Source organism: Brassica napus, chromosome A1 (genome assembly GCF_020379485.1).
Source record: "Brassica napus cultivar Da-Ae chromosome A1, Da-Ae, whole genome shotgun sequence".
NCBI lineage: Eukaryota > Viridiplantae > Streptophyta > Magnoliopsida > Brassicales > Brassicaceae > Brassica > Brassica napus.
The window spans coordinates 25,926,451-25,945,588 of record NC_063434.1 but is presented as its reverse complement, the minus strand read 5'-3'; the positions used below and the strand labels follow the sequence as shown (position 1 = coordinate 25,945,588).

Genomic DNA, 19,138 nt, shown 5'->3' with positions numbered 1-19,138 from the left:
TGAAATCCAATATGGGTTTAAGAGGAATCATGGAGATTAGTGAGTAATCACCTTTTGAATTCATGGGTTAGGGAGATTAAGGGTGATTAGGTTAGTTCTAGGATGTTTTAGTGTAGATCATTCTTGTTCCTTGCTAGTAGAGTATTCATAATGCATCTTCTGAGTTGGCCACTCAAAAGTTGATCAATAGACATTTCCCACCCAAAAGGTGTTTGATGAAATGCCTGAGACAACTCTCCTAGGCTTTTAGTATACTTTGCCAAAGACATTTGTTGTTAAAGATGCTAAGATAGCTAATAGACTTGTTAGTAATGATTGCTTTCATATTATTCAACCAAAGACATTTGATGTTTGAGATATGTTAGCAAATGAGCATTCATCTAGACATAGAGCTTGCTTAGAATTGTGTCTAGCCTTAAGGTTGATAGTTTGATTGATCATTTGCCATCCTTAGTTCGATACTTGATCACCCAAGGTCTAATCCCTATGCCCATGAGTTCTCTTTTCCCTTAGTCAAGAAAGTTTCATTCTGTTATTGCTTTCTAGTTTAGTAGTAGTTTAAAACCCATCTAAATCATCGGTTGCACTTAGATTAAGTGAGTATTTGCATTCTCAGTGCTTTGATATCCCTCAGAACTGGTTCGACAATCATTTATACTACAACATTTGTCTTATGAGCCTTGAAAACTCCTAACATCATAAAACACAGACAAAAGCTTTGCTCACCATCTTAGCACGTCCTAACGCTTTCACAAGCTCAGAGAGCACATCAGGGAGAACACTAGTAACATACACGTTGCCAACCAGACCCTGTATCGTTTCTATACATTTCCCCGTAAAGCCTAGCTTCTTCAAGCCCATTTGAAAAACTGAAGGATTGAACGTACTAGTCAATGGTCTAGTTTGAGTTTGAGAACCTCTAAAGCTTTATCAGCGTCAGGTCCCGATTTGAATACTTTGAGTATTCTTATGAATCTCTCCGCTGAGGGACTGTTTCTTGATACTTTACACGTCTATTGTGAGGGTTTCTCTGATTCCTCAGCGTTTGGAACGATAAACATCTGAACAATCTCACTTTTTAAACCGTAAACGATCAGTCTCGAGAAGGCGTGAGAATGAGGTAATGTGTAGATTATTTACCTCACTGGAGTGAGTTATTGACAAAATAAAAATTCACATGACACTTCTAGTCAAACTTGTGTTAACGTCTTGGAATGTCGTGTGAAATTTTCTTTTGTTAGATCATTATGTCTTATGTGTTTGTAAAGAAATTTTTTAGTTAAATGAGATACAGAAATAAAACAGTCCATGACAATTATAATGTTTATACCAACATTCTGTTTAAGTATAGTTTTGAAAAGATATTGGTGGTTAGTGATAAATGAAAAGATGTACATGTGATTTTGTACTGGATATTGTAGTCGGTGAGTGGTTGTTTGTGTATGAGAAGAGCTGGATATTATTAAACTTGTGTACATGTGGATATTGTAAACGACGTACACATAGATAACGTTAGAAACATGGACGAACACAGACATTTATGGACGTTTTTTTTTTGGTAAACTTTATGGACGTTATTAGTATATATATGTGTACATCATCAAATCTTTATTTATACACGTAACTAGAATGTACGTGTGTTAGAGTGATTATAAATAATCATTTGTGATTACAGCTTGTAAATAGTAAAGTAAAGCTTTCTGTCTTTCTAAATGTAAAACACAGCATCTTAAAATATAAATGGTAGGAAATTTGTTAGTTTCTTCTTGAATATAAACTTCAATCCTATATCTGTTTATATAACTGTAATGATACATCTATCCATGGAATTTTCAGACAACAAATCGGTTAGTTAGTTTGATAATTCAACGAGGTAAAAAACAGAGAAAATGCAGCATCAAACAGAAGTCAAAGACTCAAAATGCTATTCTGGATTTGCCATGCACTTGCGTATATTATTTCTCTTACCACACGGTTTTAAGAGTTTGTTCTCTTACAACAACATCAAACAACTCTTTCTGTTTTGTTCTTGATGTCTCACCCGCCTAAAAACTCGTCTTTGTTACAAGAAGAAAAAACAGAGAGATTGAAAAACAGAGAACCTCTCCTTAGATTTAAGAAAATCGTGGAAAGGGTGAGAGCTGGTGAGGAAGAAGAAGAAAGCAATAAGTTCATGATGTTCGATATCGAGAGCATGAAGGATCAAAACTCATCTTCACGGCAAATCAAGAAATGGAACTCTGATTATGCCTTGAGACTTGAAGATCCAGACATTGATGATGAAACTGTTTTCAAGAAAACTGCAACCTTGAGCGTCCTGCCAACGTTACCGCCTCTGGTTAAGGACAAGACCACTCAGATGTCTGAAGCAACTGATGAAGAATTACAAGAAGAAGCAGGCAAGGGAGCTAATATAATGAAAGCGTTATCTTGAGTTTTCTTGTGTAGTACGTTAGGGTTGTGATGATAGATTTCGTAGATAATATTTTGTCTTAGATTCATGAGATCTTGAGGCTTATTATTCGATTTCAAACTATTATACTTAATTGAAGTTATTGTTACATGGTGATGTCTCGTGTGTCGAAAGCTAGGGCTATAACGAGAGAGTTATATTGAGTTTTCTTGTGTAGTACGTTAGGGTTGTGATGATAGATTTCATTAGAGAAAATTCACGTACTCACATTATATGCATTTGTTACAGAAAAGGAACAGATGAAAGAAAGGTTTGCGAAACTTCTTCTAGGAGAAGACATGTCAGGGGGAGGCGAAGGCGTGTCATCAGCACTGGCATTATCAAACGCAATCACAAATCTTTCAGCTTCTGCGTTTGGAGAGCAACGGCGTTTAGAGCCAATCTCTGACGATAGAAAAGAACGGTGGAGAAGAGAAATAGGATGGCTTCTCTCTGTTTACTGATCATATAGTTGAGTTCTCTCCAACACAACAAACAAACAAAGATGGTTCTTCAATAGAGGTGATGACTACGAGACAGAGAGGGGATCTTGTCTCCAACATCCCTGCTCTTAAGAAACTCGACATGATGCTCACTGTAAGTAAACACACATATACTTAAACTTTGCTTCTTGAATTTGCATCAACAACATCTAAGGTTGTAAAATTTCACAAACTCTGCAGGATTGTCTTGATAGTTTCAAGGATCAGGATGAGTTTTATTACATCACAACTGATTCTCCTGAATCTTTAACTAGTAACTCGACCAGGAATGATGATAAATGGTGGCTTCCAACAGTGAAAGTTCCACCAACAGGCTTATCTGAAACGTCCAAAACGTTTCTACTGAGTCAGAAAGAGTGTGTGAGCCAAGTTCTTGAATCCGCAATGGCCATAAACGCTGAAGTCTTGTCTCAAATGGAGATCCCTGAGAGCTACATCGACTCGCTTCCTAAGGTTTAAAACCCTAAACCCTAAACCCTAACCCTAAACACTTTTCTCCGAGACTAGCTCTCCCTATTGATTATTTATTCTTATCAGTATATTCTTCTTGTTGTTGTCTTTACAGAAAGGGAGAGTTAGTCTTGGAGACACAATCTACAGAATGTTAACATTAGACATGTTTGATGCAGAGCAGTTCCTTCTTGAGATGGATTTAACATCAGAGCACAAGATACTCGAACTAAAGAACAAAATCGAAGCTTCGGTTGTGATATGGAAGAGAAAGATAGTGCAGAAAGACAACAAGTCATCGTCTCCATTTAGTACCAATCTGAGTATGGAGAAGAGACAGCTACTAGAAGAAAGAGCAGCAACGATCTTGTTTCTTCTCAAGCAAGTTTTCCCAGGGATATCTCAATCCACACTTGACATCAGCAAGATACAATTCAACAAAGTAAACAATCACGAAAAAACTATATAAAATTAAACATTATTTACTCGTTTGTGTTCTGTCTTAAAAAATATGTTAAATTGCAGGATATAGGGTTAGCTATATTGGAGAGTTATTCAAGAGTTCTTGAAAGCTTGGCGCACACGGTACTGTCAAGAATAGAAGATGTTCTTGAAGCTGATCAGCTAACACAGGAATCTGAAGTTGCGGTTTGTAAGAGAGATATAGTGAAGGAAGCAGAGAGTCCTAAGAAGGAAGAAGGAAAGGACTTTTGTCTTTTGGAGGAGAGACCTAAAAAGAGCAAATCTACCATTTCACTGTCACAGGTAATGCAATGGAACATGGAAGACCATGAGCAACCGAAGAAAGAAAAGAACGAAACACCACGCAAGAAACTGTTGACCAGAGTGTCAAGCATGATCAACAAGAAGACTAGTTCTTATCTTGAATCTCTTGGAACAACAAAAAGTCCAAAGGCATGGAGATACTCTTGAGAAAATAATATTTATTTTGTAAAGCTAGGGAAAGAAAAACGGTTTAAATGTAACAGAGAAACAGAATATACATACAATAATTTAAAGAGTTAAAAAGCATTGAGAAATGTTTATGGGAAGGTAACAAACATTGCATGAATCTAAATCAGAGTTTGCCGCGAGGACCGAGCTTAGGCTTCTCCTGAGGACCTCTCTTGATGGGAAGAACATCGTCGGTGGATGAAGCGCTGACATAAGTAAGCAAAGATCCTCCTCCAAGAATCAAGAACTTGAGGAGCAATCCTCTCTTTGTGAATGGTGCAGCGAATGTCTCAAAAAACTTGCTCTACAAGTAAGCAAAGAAGAAGAGTATATCTTTCACAATAGTATTGTTTGAAGTATAAAAATCTATGTCAAGTTTTTGAGATGGATAAACCTGAAGAGGGTTGTAAGGAGAAGGAGCATCGGAACCGTATAGATCCCATTGACCAGTTGTGTTTCCCAAATCTTCTAAGTCAAAGTAGACACTTTTGTCTCCATACTTGGCCACCACGGCACCAGACCTAGTAAAGATGAAGAACAACCTCAAGCTAATTGATTACAAGGGAGGAAACTACCAGAATTATTATATTGTATCATTTTCATCACGAGATACTTCAAATTGTTAGTGTGGTTTAAGTAGCATTTTAACTTAAATTAATAGATAAATAAAGAGCTTTTGATTACCTGACGGATTTGGGTTTGATGCTTAGGCTGGAAGGTTTGAAGGAGAGCTTGGCCCCGGCGAGTGAGCTGCCGCCGAGGCCGTTGACGGCGGCAGATGGTTTCACGGCGGCGACGGTTGCAAGAGACGCCATGAGCTTCGTTCACTAATCTTCTTTTGTGGGGTATTAATTAACAATAGGTGTGTAAGAATGAGTGGAGTTTGTTTGATCTTCTTCTGACACGAGGTAGACTGCAATCTTCTCTTGAAGATTTGCTTACGCCAATTAGGAAATACCACGTGGAATCTAGTCAGATAAGACTATCTTCTGTGGTTCTAAATGACTTCTTGTTTGTCAGTTGTTACATGTTGGAAGCGACTTTAAAATTTTGTCCGTAAGAGGTTTTGTTTTCGGTCCCTTCTTATATAATTGTTTAGGAAAAATGCTCAAATAATGCATTTTAGAGTTACGAAAAGCCCAGCCGACCGCAAGTTCTATTAACCGCCGCCTCTATAGGTGTTATCAGGCTTGGGTGTTATATACTTTTTTCCCCCAATAACTTAAATCTCGAGAAAATATTATAAATAGCTCACTTTAGACACAAAAAAATAATTAAATAACCGTGTGTCAAACTTGGCTTCCATCAGTGGTTTAGTAGACGGCAAAATACATTTCGTTTCCTATATTTTATGATAATATACTAGTTGTGGAAAAGAGCTATTTATTTCATATGAAAGTAACAACTCTAATGATCTAAGGGATACAGTTTCCCTAATAGATCTTTCGATTACAGAACATATAGAACACAAATCAACTCCCACTAAAAGACAACTTAAAAAAAGTTATTGATGCACTTGGCTCGTTTTTTTTTGTCAACTGATGCACTTCGCCAAATATTTTCTCTCGCAAAACCATTCAGTTTTCTTTAAAAAAAATTTTAATGTTTTCATGATTTTTTTTTTGAAACCATATCCTTTCAGAGTATTTATTATTTATTTTAGTTAAAAAGACGACGAGAGGTGGGGTCCCCAGAAACTGAATGAGAGGGCAAGATTCCATGACAGTGGGGATCTAAATTGACCCCTCAAACATGGGAGAGCCATACAAAGAGGGAAGAGAAGAGACGTCTTCTTGTTGGAGTTTGTCACGTGACGGAATCTATTGGAATCCACAGCTAAATGTCACTACGCTCTGTCGTTTCCGAACGTGAAATAGAAAATCACGGAGAATCCAACCCTGTGGTTCTGTGGAGAGAGAGACTGAGAGATGTGACTATCCACCAATAAATTAAAACATATTTAGACACAAATCCTGCGGTGTATAACCATTCCCCATGCATAGGATCCTGCTAATTGCTAGCAAGTGCATGCTACGAGTACTCTCCAACTGCACCGCTAGCCAAATGATGATGTTCAATACTAATTTTAATAAAAGTACTTTTGGTTTTTATAATATATTTAAAATTGATTTATGAAATCGAATGTAAAACTAACATATATAAACATATATATTCATAGTACTAACTTTCATCTGATATTTCCAAAATGAAAGTTTCAAAATATAATTTTTTTTTTAAAAAGGGTTTGCTAAGTCTCAGAATATAATTCATAATTGGTTTATTATGATCGTGCAATCCTGAAATTGTGGATCAAAATAAAGATGGACAGAAGATGTGTACACACTATTAGAAGCTGTAGCATCCGGCCCTAGAAAAATATTTATATTTTCGGCCGTGTTTAACGTTTTTCTCCATTAGTCTAGTTGGTAAAACCATCACAAAAGTCTATTCGAGGTTAACGGTTCGAATTTCTTAGGCTATTTTTAAGTATTTTTCTTTAAAATTTATTAATAAATAGGCTCATATTTTATTGTTGGCTTTCAGTCCTGACTTTTGTAGGGCCGGGTATGTGTGTACATATAGTTTCAAAAAAGTGTACATATGAATTTATATTTAATAAACATAATATTTTAATTTTATGAGAAATAATAAACTATCATGTGAACAACTGTAACATATATTTTATTGCTACATATGAACTGCAAAAGATTTAATAAAATTTGTAAAGTAAAGATATTTCTGTTCAATAATTTATTATTTTTATATTTAACAAAATATATTATTTTTCCTATATCATTCATTTGTAGTAAACCACAAGGGTTACCAAATATATATAGTGACATCATGCGGACCTAGAACATTATTGTAAATATTTATGTTTCAAAAGGAGGCTTGTCACTAGGACATAAAAACGTTTCAGTGTATGACGTAGAAAATGAAATGTTTCAATGCATGTATATGATGGATAATAAAAAAACAGATCCGATACATCTGATGGGAAAGATTATGATGCATACGATTACGTTAAATTGATTATAAAAACAGAAATTTCTGATAAACCTGTCGAGTTGGACCTAAAAAATGGACAAGATAGACTTTACACATAATATCGAGCTACGAGTGTTTGACGTTGATTAGCACATATTTTTGACGATAAAAATAAGAGGAAACACGGGGGGAAGAAAGGCAGTTATATATTCAAACAAATCGGGAAATTGCGTGCCAAGTTGGAGTTGTAATCTATTTCTTTCAAGTTGTGAGAATTAATTAGTTATTTCCTTCAAAACAGTTTGTATCATTTTAAAATTGATCTATGTTCGGCGCAATGGTGTAATAATATGACAAAAATGAAATCGAGACCATATATAAAACATTCATAATAACCACTACCGCTCGCTTCATACATGTCATAAAACTAACTGAGGTGGAATCCAACTCAAGACTTTCAAGGTCCAAGGACTACTTTTGTTTCGGTTTTAAATTTTTTGGGTTGTGTGGAATACAATTTGCACCTACCTACGATATTAAGTATTTCAGCTGAATAACGTTTTCATCTTGGCAGATGTCAGTAAACCTACCGGTAATATTTAATCTTAAAGATCAATATATAAATCTAAACAATGATCACTAAACTTTTACAGTTTTCATATTCAGAAAACAATTTTGTTAATAATAATACGATCAAAGATATCATAATTACTATTAATGCTTTAATAGTGCCACCCGTATTCTGAATGGTAGTTATTTATTTGATTAAAAAAGATAATGTTTGACAGAAAGGAAACAAACAATTACAAAAAAAAATTGTTTGTTAAAAAGGTAAGAAATAGGGGAGAAATTAAAAAGATTAATTAACTATAAAAAAACATAAAACTGAGATAAATGCAATGAGCAGACGCTGACCCATCTTTCCTCGCAAGGGTCTATATAAAGGACCCAATGCTACTCTTTCCTTCTCCCATCAAACTCGGATTAATCAATCAAACTGTGTGAGATACATTGTAACAACAGAGAGAGGTTTAAACAACAAAGAAAAAAAAAATGGGCAGATGGGCAATCGCAGTACACGGTGGCGCCGGAATCGACCCTAACCTTCCCGTCGAAAGACAAGAACAGGCCAAACAGCTTTTGACTCGCTGTCTCAACCTAGGCATAGCAGCTTTACGCTCCAATGTCTCCGCCATTGACGTCGTTGAGCTCGTCGTACGTATCTCCCTTGTATCATAATATTATTTCACCTCTCTTTCGATATTTGATTTATGTTTTTTCGTTATAACGATTTAAACAGGTGAGGGAATTAGAGACAGATCCTCTGTTTAACTCAGGCCGTGGATCTGCTTTGACGGAGAATGGAACGGTGGAGATGGAAGCGAGCATTATGGACGGTACGAAGAGACGATGCGGCGCCGTTTCGGGGATCACCACCGTGAAGAACCCGATATCTCTCGCTCGTCTCGTCATGGACAAATCTCCCCACTCTTACCTTGCTTTCTCCGGCGCGGAGGAGTTCGCCCGCAAACAGGTATATTTACTCTTTTACCCCTCCACCTTTTTTAATTCTTAACCGCTCGGTTTAAGATTCCCGCGTTAACCGAAATCAATTTGGTTTTTGTCAGGGAGTTGAAACTGTGGACAACGATTACTTCGTCACGGAAGACAACGTGGGGATGCTCAAGCTGGCCAAAGAAGCTAACTCCATATTGGTATATAAAAATTTGATATCATATATGAATATCTAACATTATATTCGTACTCATTCCATATCAGTGTTTAAGTTTTTTGCACAAAAATTAAAAAAATATAAATTTTTATACAATTTATCTTGGTTACATAAAAGTAGCATTAAATAAAACTAATTCAACAAATAAAAAATACAGTATTTTATAATAGGTCATAAATTTTAAATGACATTATAAAACAAAATAAAAATTCTTAAACACCACTTAAAGTGATACAAAAGGAATATTTAAGTATGTGTGTATATATATTCATTGGATGCCAACAAAAAATGAAATTCCAATTGCATAAAGATATTCTGCATTTTTCAAATTTATAGATGTGGATATCTTATTTTGCCAATTAGAAGATTTCCTAACAGAAAATTTTCCTCAACTAATTTGGCCTTAAGTGCTACCAAATCCACCACTCTTTGTATTATATATATATAGGCTGTAAAATCAATGGAACTGTGATTTCGATGTAGTTCTAAATAAAATAAAATAACGTTTAGCCAAAAAAAAGAGAAAACTAAATAAACATATTACCGTCACGTGATATTACAGTTTATACAGGAATACATTTTTCAAGTGGAAAAGACAAAAACAAAAATAATCTTGTCCACTCTAATCCACTTGAATAATTTATTCCTTCGTAAACTGTAATAAGCTGTTCGATGTAAGACAAAAACATAAATATTATGCCGTTTCAAGCATTGACGTTTTTTCATAGAATCGAAATTGTGATCCTCTCACCGAATCTGTAATTTTTTACGAAGGTTTTCGGACGTTTGCTATCAAAATTCATTGATTGGGTTTTTCAACGTCGTTTTTGACCTCTTAGATTACAAGCGAAGCTTTTCTATGAGTTTCTTCTTTTTTTAGTCACATCTATCTTTCGTCGTGTTTTAATTATTTTCGTTTATCAGTTTATGGTCGAAGATCTCCCATTATAACCAACTTAGCCGATTAGACCCTTAATTTAATATAAGCATTTGGTGTTAAAAAAACAAACAAAGAAAGCTTTGCTAAATAATCCAAGGGATGCTTATGAAATGAAAATAATTTATCATAGCTAATATTCACAAAGTAATATTGATCTGCTAAAAGACATAATGCTAATTCAAATATGCTAAACTCCAAGAAAAAAACTTGATTTCTTTTTCAAAAAAAAATAAAATAAAATTGATTGATTTATTGTCGTAGGAAAACGATGTAAGGCATCAATCATAGTAGATGATAAATGGCATAGAGAAGGAACAAATATGATAAATCAAAGAAAAAGGTGCTTTTGCAAAATTCCTCAAGGAATAATTATGAAATGAATAGTAACAAAGATAATTAATTAACGAGAAATTCCATGTGAATTCCTTTAACACTGGTGGGGTTCTATCCTATCCCTTTCTCTTTCACGTCAAAATATTAAAAATGGCATTGCCACACAGTCTCATTCGCTCTTAAGTTTATCATGTGCACACATGGCATTGCATGTAGATCTCTATATAAATCAAAGCCTTTTCTTTTCTTTGCACAACCCAATCATTATTTATTGTTCAACACTCAAGAAGAGCTTTTGAGCGACTCAAAAAATATCTTTAAACTATAACTGAATAAAAAAGAACAGACTGCATAAGAAAATCAGCGATTAATGAATTTAAACGTTACTGATGTGATGCCATCCCTATGAATGTGTATTTGTAGTTGTAGGGACAAACTTATACGAATGGAACTTAGGGAACATGTGAGAGAATTGAAGGGATAAGTAATTACGAATGAGCTTTATATAAAGTATACACCATATCGTGGAGTTTTCAAGTGATGATATGTGGATCTTTTCAAATGATCTAGATGGGTACCAATATCCTAATGTTTTAGTTTTTTTTTCTTCATCATTGTACTAACTTATCCTCTCGAATAATTGCTTCGTGATGCATTCATGACCATGACATGACCAATGACCCACTTCGTCGTTAATGAAGGAGAGAGGGGGAGGGGGGGGGGAAGCAGTCGAACCTGATGGGCTTACCAAAGGGCTAAAACTAGAAAATACAATATATATGGTTTTGATGACTAGTTTTGGGCCAGTTGTATTGATAAGGAATCTAATAGAGACTCTGAGAAAACAACACAAATTTTCTCAAAACATATGGATAATGGATTTGACATAAAAGAAAATGGGGTGAGAGAGGTTCGAACTCTCGATCTCAGGATCACTCAGAAGCTATGAGAACTACGCGCTAGCCAACTGCGCCACCACCCCAGATGCCTTGTCATTCAAAACTAAACTTTTTGTCTTATTGTCATGCTCTTTTTGGAGTCTAATCCACAATATCTAAGAGCAACTCCAATGGTTAGAGCCTATTATGGGCTCTAATGAATAATTTAATAATTAATTGTGTGATTTGAAAAATTTAGAACCTTTGTTAGTGTAATTAATTTTCTCATGGTCCAATGGGAGAACCTCTTAGAGTTTCTTAAATTTTTTTTTTTCTAAAGGGTGAAAACATATCATATAAGAAGGCTATTCAGTTAAAAAGGCTATTCAGTTATGTATGAAGAGACACGCAGACAAGAGACAGACAGACAAACCTTGTTGCCTGTTGAAGAGCTTCAAAGCTGGAAACACGTCTCAGAATTGCTAAGACAAGAGAAAAAGGAACAAGAATGAGAGGGCTTTTGAATATGTATACTAATAAGAGAAGAAAACATATACATTATGTTGTAAGATCTTTGTTACTTGTTTTTTACCTGTGTCTTTCCTTTGAGAGGAAACATCTCTTAGTCTTATGGCAGTAAAAATGTCAGGTGTAAATACATAAACACAGCAGTTAATACGGTCACTGACCTGAGTTTCCAAGATTAAAGAAAAACATTAGAATCAAATCTTGGAGATGATAAAAATCTGAGTCATCTCAGTGATATGTACATACAAAAGTTTCGGGTTTCTCGGTGTAATGAAGCAGCTCATTAGTAACTGGATCTGCCACCAGTTCTCCAAATTGGCTTGCTGATTCAGGAGAGACCTGAAAAATCAAAACACAGAAAGCAAACTTTGATTAAACAAAAACACAAGAAACAAAAGCAAGATTAATCTTATGCTCAATGGCAGACCTTGATCACAAGAAGAGTTCCAATTCCACCATATTTCCTATGAGCTTCTGTGTAGTAAAAGCATCAAAGAGTAAGAATGATCTTCAAAACCAAGAGAATCTGTAGAAACCCAGAAACAAAGATCAGAGGCTGCACAAATGAGCCACACTGATACTTGAAAAAGGAGGGGAGAGAGTTTTCAAAAACAAACCAATGTTGGATTTCAATAGCCAGATAAGGTAACAATGACCAATTCAAGAGACATAGATATATATATTTTATGCTTTCTACGAAGAATATTCCATATCTTAGTTCATGGTTTAGATCTCTCAACCTATTAGTATTTGCATTGAATTGTACTTGAGATAACACGTACACGGAATGATATGCCAGAGTTTGTCAAGTTAACTTCTGAGTGTTGTCACTATCGATAATATCACCGGAGGATAAAAAAAAAAGATTATTTATAAAGCTGTTATAAACCAAGATCATGGTTCAGTAGCAGCAGGCCACGATGCCTTTTTGTAAAACTATTGACAAGTCTTGAAATCAAATATATGGATTATAAATTGAGGATGATAGGATTTGTTTACTTAAAAGCTCAAACATATCGTATAAATAATATGATCAGAGAGAGAGAGATTCAGGTAAGGGAATATTTTACCACAAGAACTAATGATAAACCGGAGAAGAAGAAGCCCTGTATTGTTAACAGGTTGGGGGGGAGGGGGAACAATACCAAGATGCAACCTGACGTATAAACACCAGACGAAGATTAGTGGTGTGGTGTAATAAGGTTTTGAAAATGTAGCTACGTTGAAAAACATAATCTGTCATTATAGTATTGGCGGTGAATAATTGTGGCTTGGTTATTGGGAAATCATTTTGCTTAATTCTTCACCTAGCTTAAAAATGTTTAACATTTACAAACTCATACTATAAACTCATCTGACGAAATTCCAGATTAATGATCAAAACAACCATAGTTTGTGAATTGTGAATAATAACGCATGACTGTTGCCGCTTATAAGGTAAAACAAGTGCAGATCTTCAAACAAGAATTCCCTCCAAAGGAAACATAAAGGGATTGCTTGACAAGATTTCGATTGCTTTTTATAACGTGAACTGCTCAAATTCAACAAAAAGTTAGCTGCGTTTGTTTTTGGGATCGTAGAAGAGTAACTATCAAAGATACGGTTTTGTATTTCGGCAACTAGTGACAAGTTCTTCAACTTTCACAACCTTACACACACCCAATTTAACAAATGAGAAAGTTTGATGCAATAGGTTTAACACACGTCTGTACAAAGGGTGGGTGTGAGGAGCAACATTTATTTAACTTCCATAGTGTAGCAAAGAAGAGGGACACGATTTTATGATCCGAGCTTTGCTGCTTAAATTCTACTCAGTCAAATGCATATGGATCATCAGCGTAGGGGTTGAGAGAGCCTTCTGAAAACAGATCTCCAATGTTTGCAGACCGTGGTGGATGGCTGCTTATGGCTGCCACCTGCACATGTCCAAGACATTCACTGCGTTAAACCTCAAAACTGGCAAAAAATGTTTCACTGTACAAACCTAGCCTTAACATTTACCACTCATATTCATGTTCTCTTCTTCAACTCTTGAAATATATGTTCTAGTATAGAAAGGGCAGTCAATAGAAAGCAAGAGACTAGTTTACTTGAGTGATAGTTAACCAATCCTGCTTCAGCACTAATTTATTTTGGGTGGCATTTATACATTTCCAAATATTTACCTTCTTGGGGTGGTCTTAGCTCTTGGTGTAAACCGGGTCGTTCGCCTCTGTGGCTCCTGTAGCCATAACAAAAGGTGAATCTCAACTCACAGAAGATGGCTGTTGAAATATATCAGAATATCTGAGGGTTACTGGCGGCGCAGAACAGGTTACCTCAAACATGACTGTGCCTTTTGTTTTCCTTCGCTTAGTGGTCCTCCCATCCTTCGCTTCAGCTTCATGTTCACGACGAGTCACCTGCCAAGTTGAACCCAGAAAAAAACAGATGATGAGGTTGGGAGCTGATGTCAAATGTAGTTATCAATGTTTTTACCTTGCTATGTTGCTTTTGGCTGCTCATTATGCTTCTTGTATTTGTATTTTCAACTTTCTTTAGCATCTTTGTCCCAGGTGTTTCTGCTTCCTTTACAAAAGGGGAATCCTGCATTTCATCCATGAGAGAGGATTGTATACATTATACGTGCAGACTTTGACAAAAGCAGAAACAAGATACAAAAAATATGGTGTTTTATTTCCTACCTGTTCATCTTCATCAAGCATCACTGTTGTATGCTGGCTTTTTCTGCTAATAGGAGGACGAGAGCCTCTCACTTTGACAGATGAGACTGAGTATTCCTGCAAGATGAATCTGATTCGTGGATACAGTATTCTAAAGTATTATATTTCAGTGGATCAAACTGATTCGTGGTCTAACCTTCCTAGAGCTCACTTCTTGCTCTTCTGGAGCTTTGTCACTCATCACCCTCCACTGCATCTGCAACAAAGCTCTTTGCCTCTCTTCCTGCAACGATAACTCATCTACGTCAGTACGTTTTAACCTTAAAAGGTGCATCCTATAATGAATCTTGATAAACACTAACTTTTGATCTCTGAAGATCTAACTCATCTTGCAGCTTCTTGCAATCATCTTCGTACTGACACTTAAGTGCTTTCAGTTGAGCATCATGCTCGTTCCTGATTGTTGTTACCCTCTGCATGATAGCATTAAATCACTTGAATACCAGAGTCTCCATAATCCTATGGAACTATCAAATTCTGCCAGTTGGTACCTCTTTCAATTCAGTTTCGGCCTGAATCTGAGCTTGTCTCAGTTCCTCATCGTGCTTGGCATTGAGGTTGAACTCCTTATTTCCATGTTCCTCACGAACAGTGAGTATCTGCAGAACATGCAGCTTTATCAGACTGTCTGCTATTTGAAAACCTGCTCAGTGTCGAATTTACAAACAGAGAGGCAAAAGAAAAGGGACTTTGGTTCTCGTATGTGCATCTTCTGCTACTAAACACATGTATAAGCTTATTCATGCTCGTTGATGTTCAGAAATATCAGGTTTAAGTGAAGATTACTATACCAGAGAAGCATGATCCTCTTGAATGGACAGCAATTGATGCTTTGATTCGGCTTTACAGTCAGAAAGTTCTTTATCATATTTAGTGGATAGCTCTCTGATAACCTTCTCAACCTGAATCAGAACCAAAAGCACCACAAAACCATGATCAATAATTTCTCTGTCGATTGCAATAAAAGATTGTCAGCATATACCTTTTCCTTTTCAGCTTTAATAATCTCCTGCTTCTCCTCATCATATTTCCTCCGGATTTCATTAATCGCCTAAAGGCATCAGAATAGCTTATACGTCAATTTCTTGGGTAATATATTTGGATTCAATTAAGGGCTCTAAGTAAATCCTCTGCATACTATTCAAGCATATATAAGTACCTGGTCATTCCTCTGAGATAACTCCTTCAAGTGTCTAGATAATTCCATCTGTTTATTTTCCAGCATCAGATCATATTGCTTCTTCGCCTCTAGAAGTTTGGTTTCAGCAGCTGCAAGTAGCTCCTTGTCCTGCAATGGAGCTCATATTTGATGAGTACTAAAAGGTGGATAATACTCATAAAGTGTTAACCAATAGACATCTTCGCAGACCTCTTTAGTTTTCTGGTCCAGCTTCTTCTCATTTTCCTTGCATTGATTGATAAGAAGCTCTTTCTCTTCAATAACGCTCTGGAGCTGGTTCACCTCTTTCAACAATGACTCCACACGCAGCTGATTGCTCTCGCTCTCCTTCTGCAAAATCTCAATTTCTTCAGCCTTTCTCTCTGCATCAGCCTGCAGCTTCTCATAGTTCTCTTTGCTTTCAGCCTCTGATGTCGAAAGCTTTAACAACAATTCTTGCTGCGAGATACATGAAAAGATTAAGCATTTAGACTATGCGTTGATAATTGATAGAGACTGCACAAAGAGAAGGAAGATATATCTACCGTCTTATTCTCTGAGGCCCTCAGATTTTCAGACAATGCTTCTAATTCCTCATTCAGCTCCGATAATACTGCTTCTGTCTCAGAATTTGTTGAAACCAGACATTTTGCTTCAGACTCTAGTTTTTCAATTTCCTGCTTTGCAGAGCAGCGTTCCTCAGCAAGTTGAGAAACCAATGACTCTTTGGCTTTCTTCAGTTCCTCTTTTTGTTCATATAACTCGTTGGCTGATGACTGCAGAGCTTCTTTTTGGACGGTTACAGTCGACAACTCTCCTTGGAGTTGATTATATAATCTTTGAGCACGATCAGAAGCAATATCTCTATCCTTCTGGAGCAACATAAGGTGAGTGCCATATAAACCATTTAGCTTATCAAAGTTCTCCACGAAGGCCAAGTTCTTCTTGTCCAATTCAGCCAATTCGGTTGCCAAAGAGTGTACAAATCCCTCGAGCTTCTTGACCTCCTGGTCTGAGTTGATCAGTTTCTCAGATAGATTATCAGCACTCAGCTGAATATCCATCTTGTCTCGTTCTAGCTTCTCCTTGACTCCAACAAGGTATTTGGCCTCATCTTCCTTTGATGTTAACTCAACACGCACCTTCTCAAGTTGGAGGTTTAAATTCTCAATGTTGAGTTTTGCTTCAGCTATAGCTGCTTCAGAGTTCACTATCGTAGCATCTGCCACAAAGAAGAAAGACAAGAAGCTTTAATTCAAATACCAATACTATCATGTAGCTGTGGCACGTCCAAAAAAAGAAGAGAATTCTAGCTTCATGTATGTAGTGTATATCCTTCTTGCAACATTAAATACAATTCTTATCCCGTAATCTAGAAAAAATCTTGTGATCAAGTTGATATACAAGTATACAACACGTTCAGAGAGGTATAGTTAAGATCCCATACATACCGAGACTTTTCATCACAAAAGTGTGTTCCTTTAAATAATAATCTGTGTGCAAGCTAAGAACTCGCTATCTTATTTCCATTTAAATAGTCAACACTCTTCAGGCATTGAGTTTTTTCAACCTACTTGGAGTGTGCGTACATTTCTAAGCTATCAAACCAGATTTAAGATGTGATATACTGCATGTGAGAAATGACATTGTGGTTTGTGAAGCTAAAAGAAGATGGAATTTACCTTTCTCCTTTAAGAGACTGGCGGTTCTACACAGTTCATTCAGATAAGAGTTCTCTGTCTGTTCTTTCTCAAGTTTGAGCTCCTCTAGTTCCTTCTCCCCTGCATGTTTGACTTCAATGTTACTACCATGTATAAAAATCAACAAAACATGTCTGAAACAAACCAGCAACTTACGGCTTTTGATGTTTTCTTCAGCAACACCCAATCTTGAAGACAGGTCTCCCATTTGCTGCTTTAAAGAGTCTATTACTTCCGCACTAGTAAAGAACTTGGACTCAAAAAGCTCCTTATCCTTCTCAGCTGTAGAGACAATTTGGGAAAACAGATAAAGCAACAAACCAGAAGTACTTTGAAGAATTCAACTCGAATGTGCATCTATTATTTATTACCTTCTTGAACCTGGGAAGCCAAGTGTTGCAGAGTCTCAGTAAGCTGATCACAAAGAGTCTTCGTCGAAGAGAATTTGGACTCCATCCCTCTCCAAAGCTTTTCATCCTCCTTTTGCATCACCCTGAGCTTAGCATTCTCGTTGAAAGCGTTCTGCAGCTTCTCCTCTAAAGCGACTATATGATCCATCGACTTTCTCAGCTTAGAGTTCTGGATTCAAAGAAAAACATTCTCTATCAAATACATTTCTCGCAATACATCATATGAAAAATATCCTAAATCAAAGTCCGTTCAGATGCATTTCTTGAGATATTATATATAGCAATAACTCGAATCTATCAATACATCATAAAATGTTGTAGCGTATAAGAGAGATCTGCGTCTTCCTGCTCATATCGGCTCAAAACTACGAACTATATAGCAACACCACCATACATACCTCTTAAACACATCGATCAAACTCTAAAGTTTGTAAAAGACGCAGAACGTAAGAAGAAAACGGGATAGCATTTCGAAATACCGCCAATTCGAGATCGGATTTCATCGACGCCTGTTCCTTCACCAGTTTCTCTGCACAAAAAAAAAAACAGAAACGGAGATACATCGCGAATCGTCAAAACGACGCGATTAGAGAAACTATCGGAACGAAAATCGTCGAATCGAGGCGAACCTGCCGTAGACTTGAGATTCGAGAAGTTTCCGGAAGAGACGGAATCGTGAGGTTGTTGACGCGAGGAGAAGGCGAGGTTCCTCCCCGATCCAGCCATCGATCGCATCTGATCCAAGCTCTTCATCGCTGGAAACCCTAGCTTCTGCATTTCGAAATCGCCTTTTCTCCCGCGCTTCCTCCTCTCCCTGAGATGTAACAGAAAATAAAGTTCCGTCCCGTCAGGTTATTTATAGTCATTACGCGGATTTGCTGACGTCAGCATACCGGTTCAATAAGAAATTAAATAAAATCACAGAGGCCCCCAGACCGGTCCAACCGGTCGAATAACCACTCATATCCCAATGAAGCTTTTTTCAGCACCGGTGGCTTGCAACTTGACACCGTGCGTTTGCTGACGTCAGTAAACCGGTTTAATAAGAAATTAAATAAATCACAGAGGCCCAGACCGGTCCAATAACCACTCAATTGAGTTCTTGCTATGGACATTTCCAATAACCACTTCTAGTGATCTATCCAGTGAAGCTTTGTAAAGCACCCGTGGCTTGTTTCTTGAACCAAACCACTATGCGTTTACTCTTCCTTCTTCGAATCCATCTCCTCCAAATGCTCAGACTCCGAGTCTGTTGTGCACTGTACCGGTTACCGAGAAAGCAAACCGGTATGAAGATAGTGCTTTAGCTATAAGATTCAGTAAGTTACTTTGGTTTTTTTGGGGAAAAAAAAAAAAAAAAAAAAAGTTACTTTGGCTAGGTGTATGAA

At 36.6% G+C, this 19,138-nt stretch overlaps 2 protein-coding genes, 1 long non-coding RNA gene and 2 pseudogenes across 6 annotated transcripts; 2 read left to right on the top strand and 3 right to left on the bottom strand.

Moving 5' to 3' along the window:
* Nucleotides 1-944: 944 nt before the first annotated feature.
* On the top strand, nt 945-4,596 carry LOC106373771 (annotated as a pseudogene).
* LOC106348540 (photosystem I reaction center subunit VI-1, chloroplastic) lies at nt 4,335-5,412 on the bottom strand. Its single transcript, XM_013788303.3, has 3 exons — nt 5,044-5,412; nt 4,754-4,880; nt 4,335-4,663 (listed from the first exon to the last, which is right to left on the bottom strand). Exons 1-3 carry the CDS (start codon nt 5,172-5,174, stop codon nt 4,484-4,486), a joined length of 438 nt encoding a protein of 145 aa, XP_013643757.1. The 5' UTR covers nt 5,175-5,412; the 3' UTR covers nt 4,335-4,483.
* A 2,852-nt stretch (nt 5,413-8,264) lies between these two features.
* Nucleotides 8,265-19,138, top strand: part of LOC106348549 — a 39,737-nt pseudogene continuing 28,863 nt past the window's right edge.
* Nucleotides 9,123-12,344, bottom strand: LOC125577563. Its single transcript, XR_007315971.1, has 4 exons — nt 12,186-12,344; nt 12,005-12,097; nt 11,823-11,919; nt 9,123-11,712 (listed from the first exon to the last, which is right to left on the bottom strand). It is a non-coding gene; the product is annotated as an uncharacterized LOC125577563 (long non-coding RNA).
* On the bottom strand, nt 13,342-18,916 carry LOC106354568 (synaptonemal complex protein 1). 4 transcript variants are annotated; one of them, XM_048738972.1, is made up of 19 exons: nt 18,687-18,916; nt 18,380-18,564; nt 18,230-18,279; nt 17,712-17,919; nt 17,497-17,622; nt 17,323-17,421; nt 16,186-16,862; nt 15,851-16,099; nt 15,641-15,769; nt 15,464-15,532; nt 15,273-15,383; nt 14,973-15,080; nt 14,784-14,894; nt 14,618-14,704; nt 14,443-14,538; nt 14,237-14,344; nt 14,077-14,160; nt 13,924-13,979; nt 13,342-13,696 (listed from the first exon to the last, which is right to left on the bottom strand). In XM_048738972.1, the coding sequence occupies exons 1-19, from the start codon at nt 18,863-18,865 to the stop codon at nt 13,570-13,572; spliced, it is 2,859 nt and encodes a 952-aa protein (XP_048594929.1). In that variant the 5' UTR covers nt 18,866-18,916; the 3' UTR covers nt 13,342-13,569. The 4 variants fall into 4 exon arrangements, with proteins under 4 accessions (XP_048594929.1, XP_048594926.1, XP_013649989.2 ...); XM_048738969.1 differs by having other exon boundaries at nt 13,342-13,674; XM_013794535.3 differs by having other exon boundaries at nt 13,342-13,674; nt 18,644-18,729.

Excerpts from the sequence above, each read along its gene's own strand:
- LOC106354568 (XM_048738972.1), bottom strand. The coding sequence starts at position 18,865 with ATGTCCATAGCAAGAACTCAATTGAGTGGTTATTGGACCGGTCTGGGC. Across the intron at positions 17,623-17,711 it reads GGCTTCCCAGGTTCAAGAAG|CTGAGAAGGATAAGGAGCTT; the intron begins GTAATAAATAAT and ends TTGTCTCTACAG. Across the intron at positions 13,697-13,923 it reads GCTAAGACCACCCCAAGAAG|TGAATGTCTTGGACATGTGC; the intron begins GTAAATATTTGG and ends GGTTTAACGCAG.
- LOC106348540 (XM_013788303.3), bottom strand. The coding sequence starts at position 5,174 with ATGGCGTCTCTTGCAACCGTCGCCGCCGTGAAACCATCTGCCGCCGTC. Across the intron at positions 4,881-5,043 it reads ATCAAACCCAAATCCGTCAG|GTCTGGTGCCGTGGTGGCCA; the intron begins GTAATCAAAAGC and ends CATCTTTACTAG. Across the intron at positions 4,664-4,753 it reads CTCCTTACAACCCTCTTCAG|AGCAAGTTTTTTGAGACATT; the intron begins GTTTATCCATCT and ends GCTTACTTGTAG.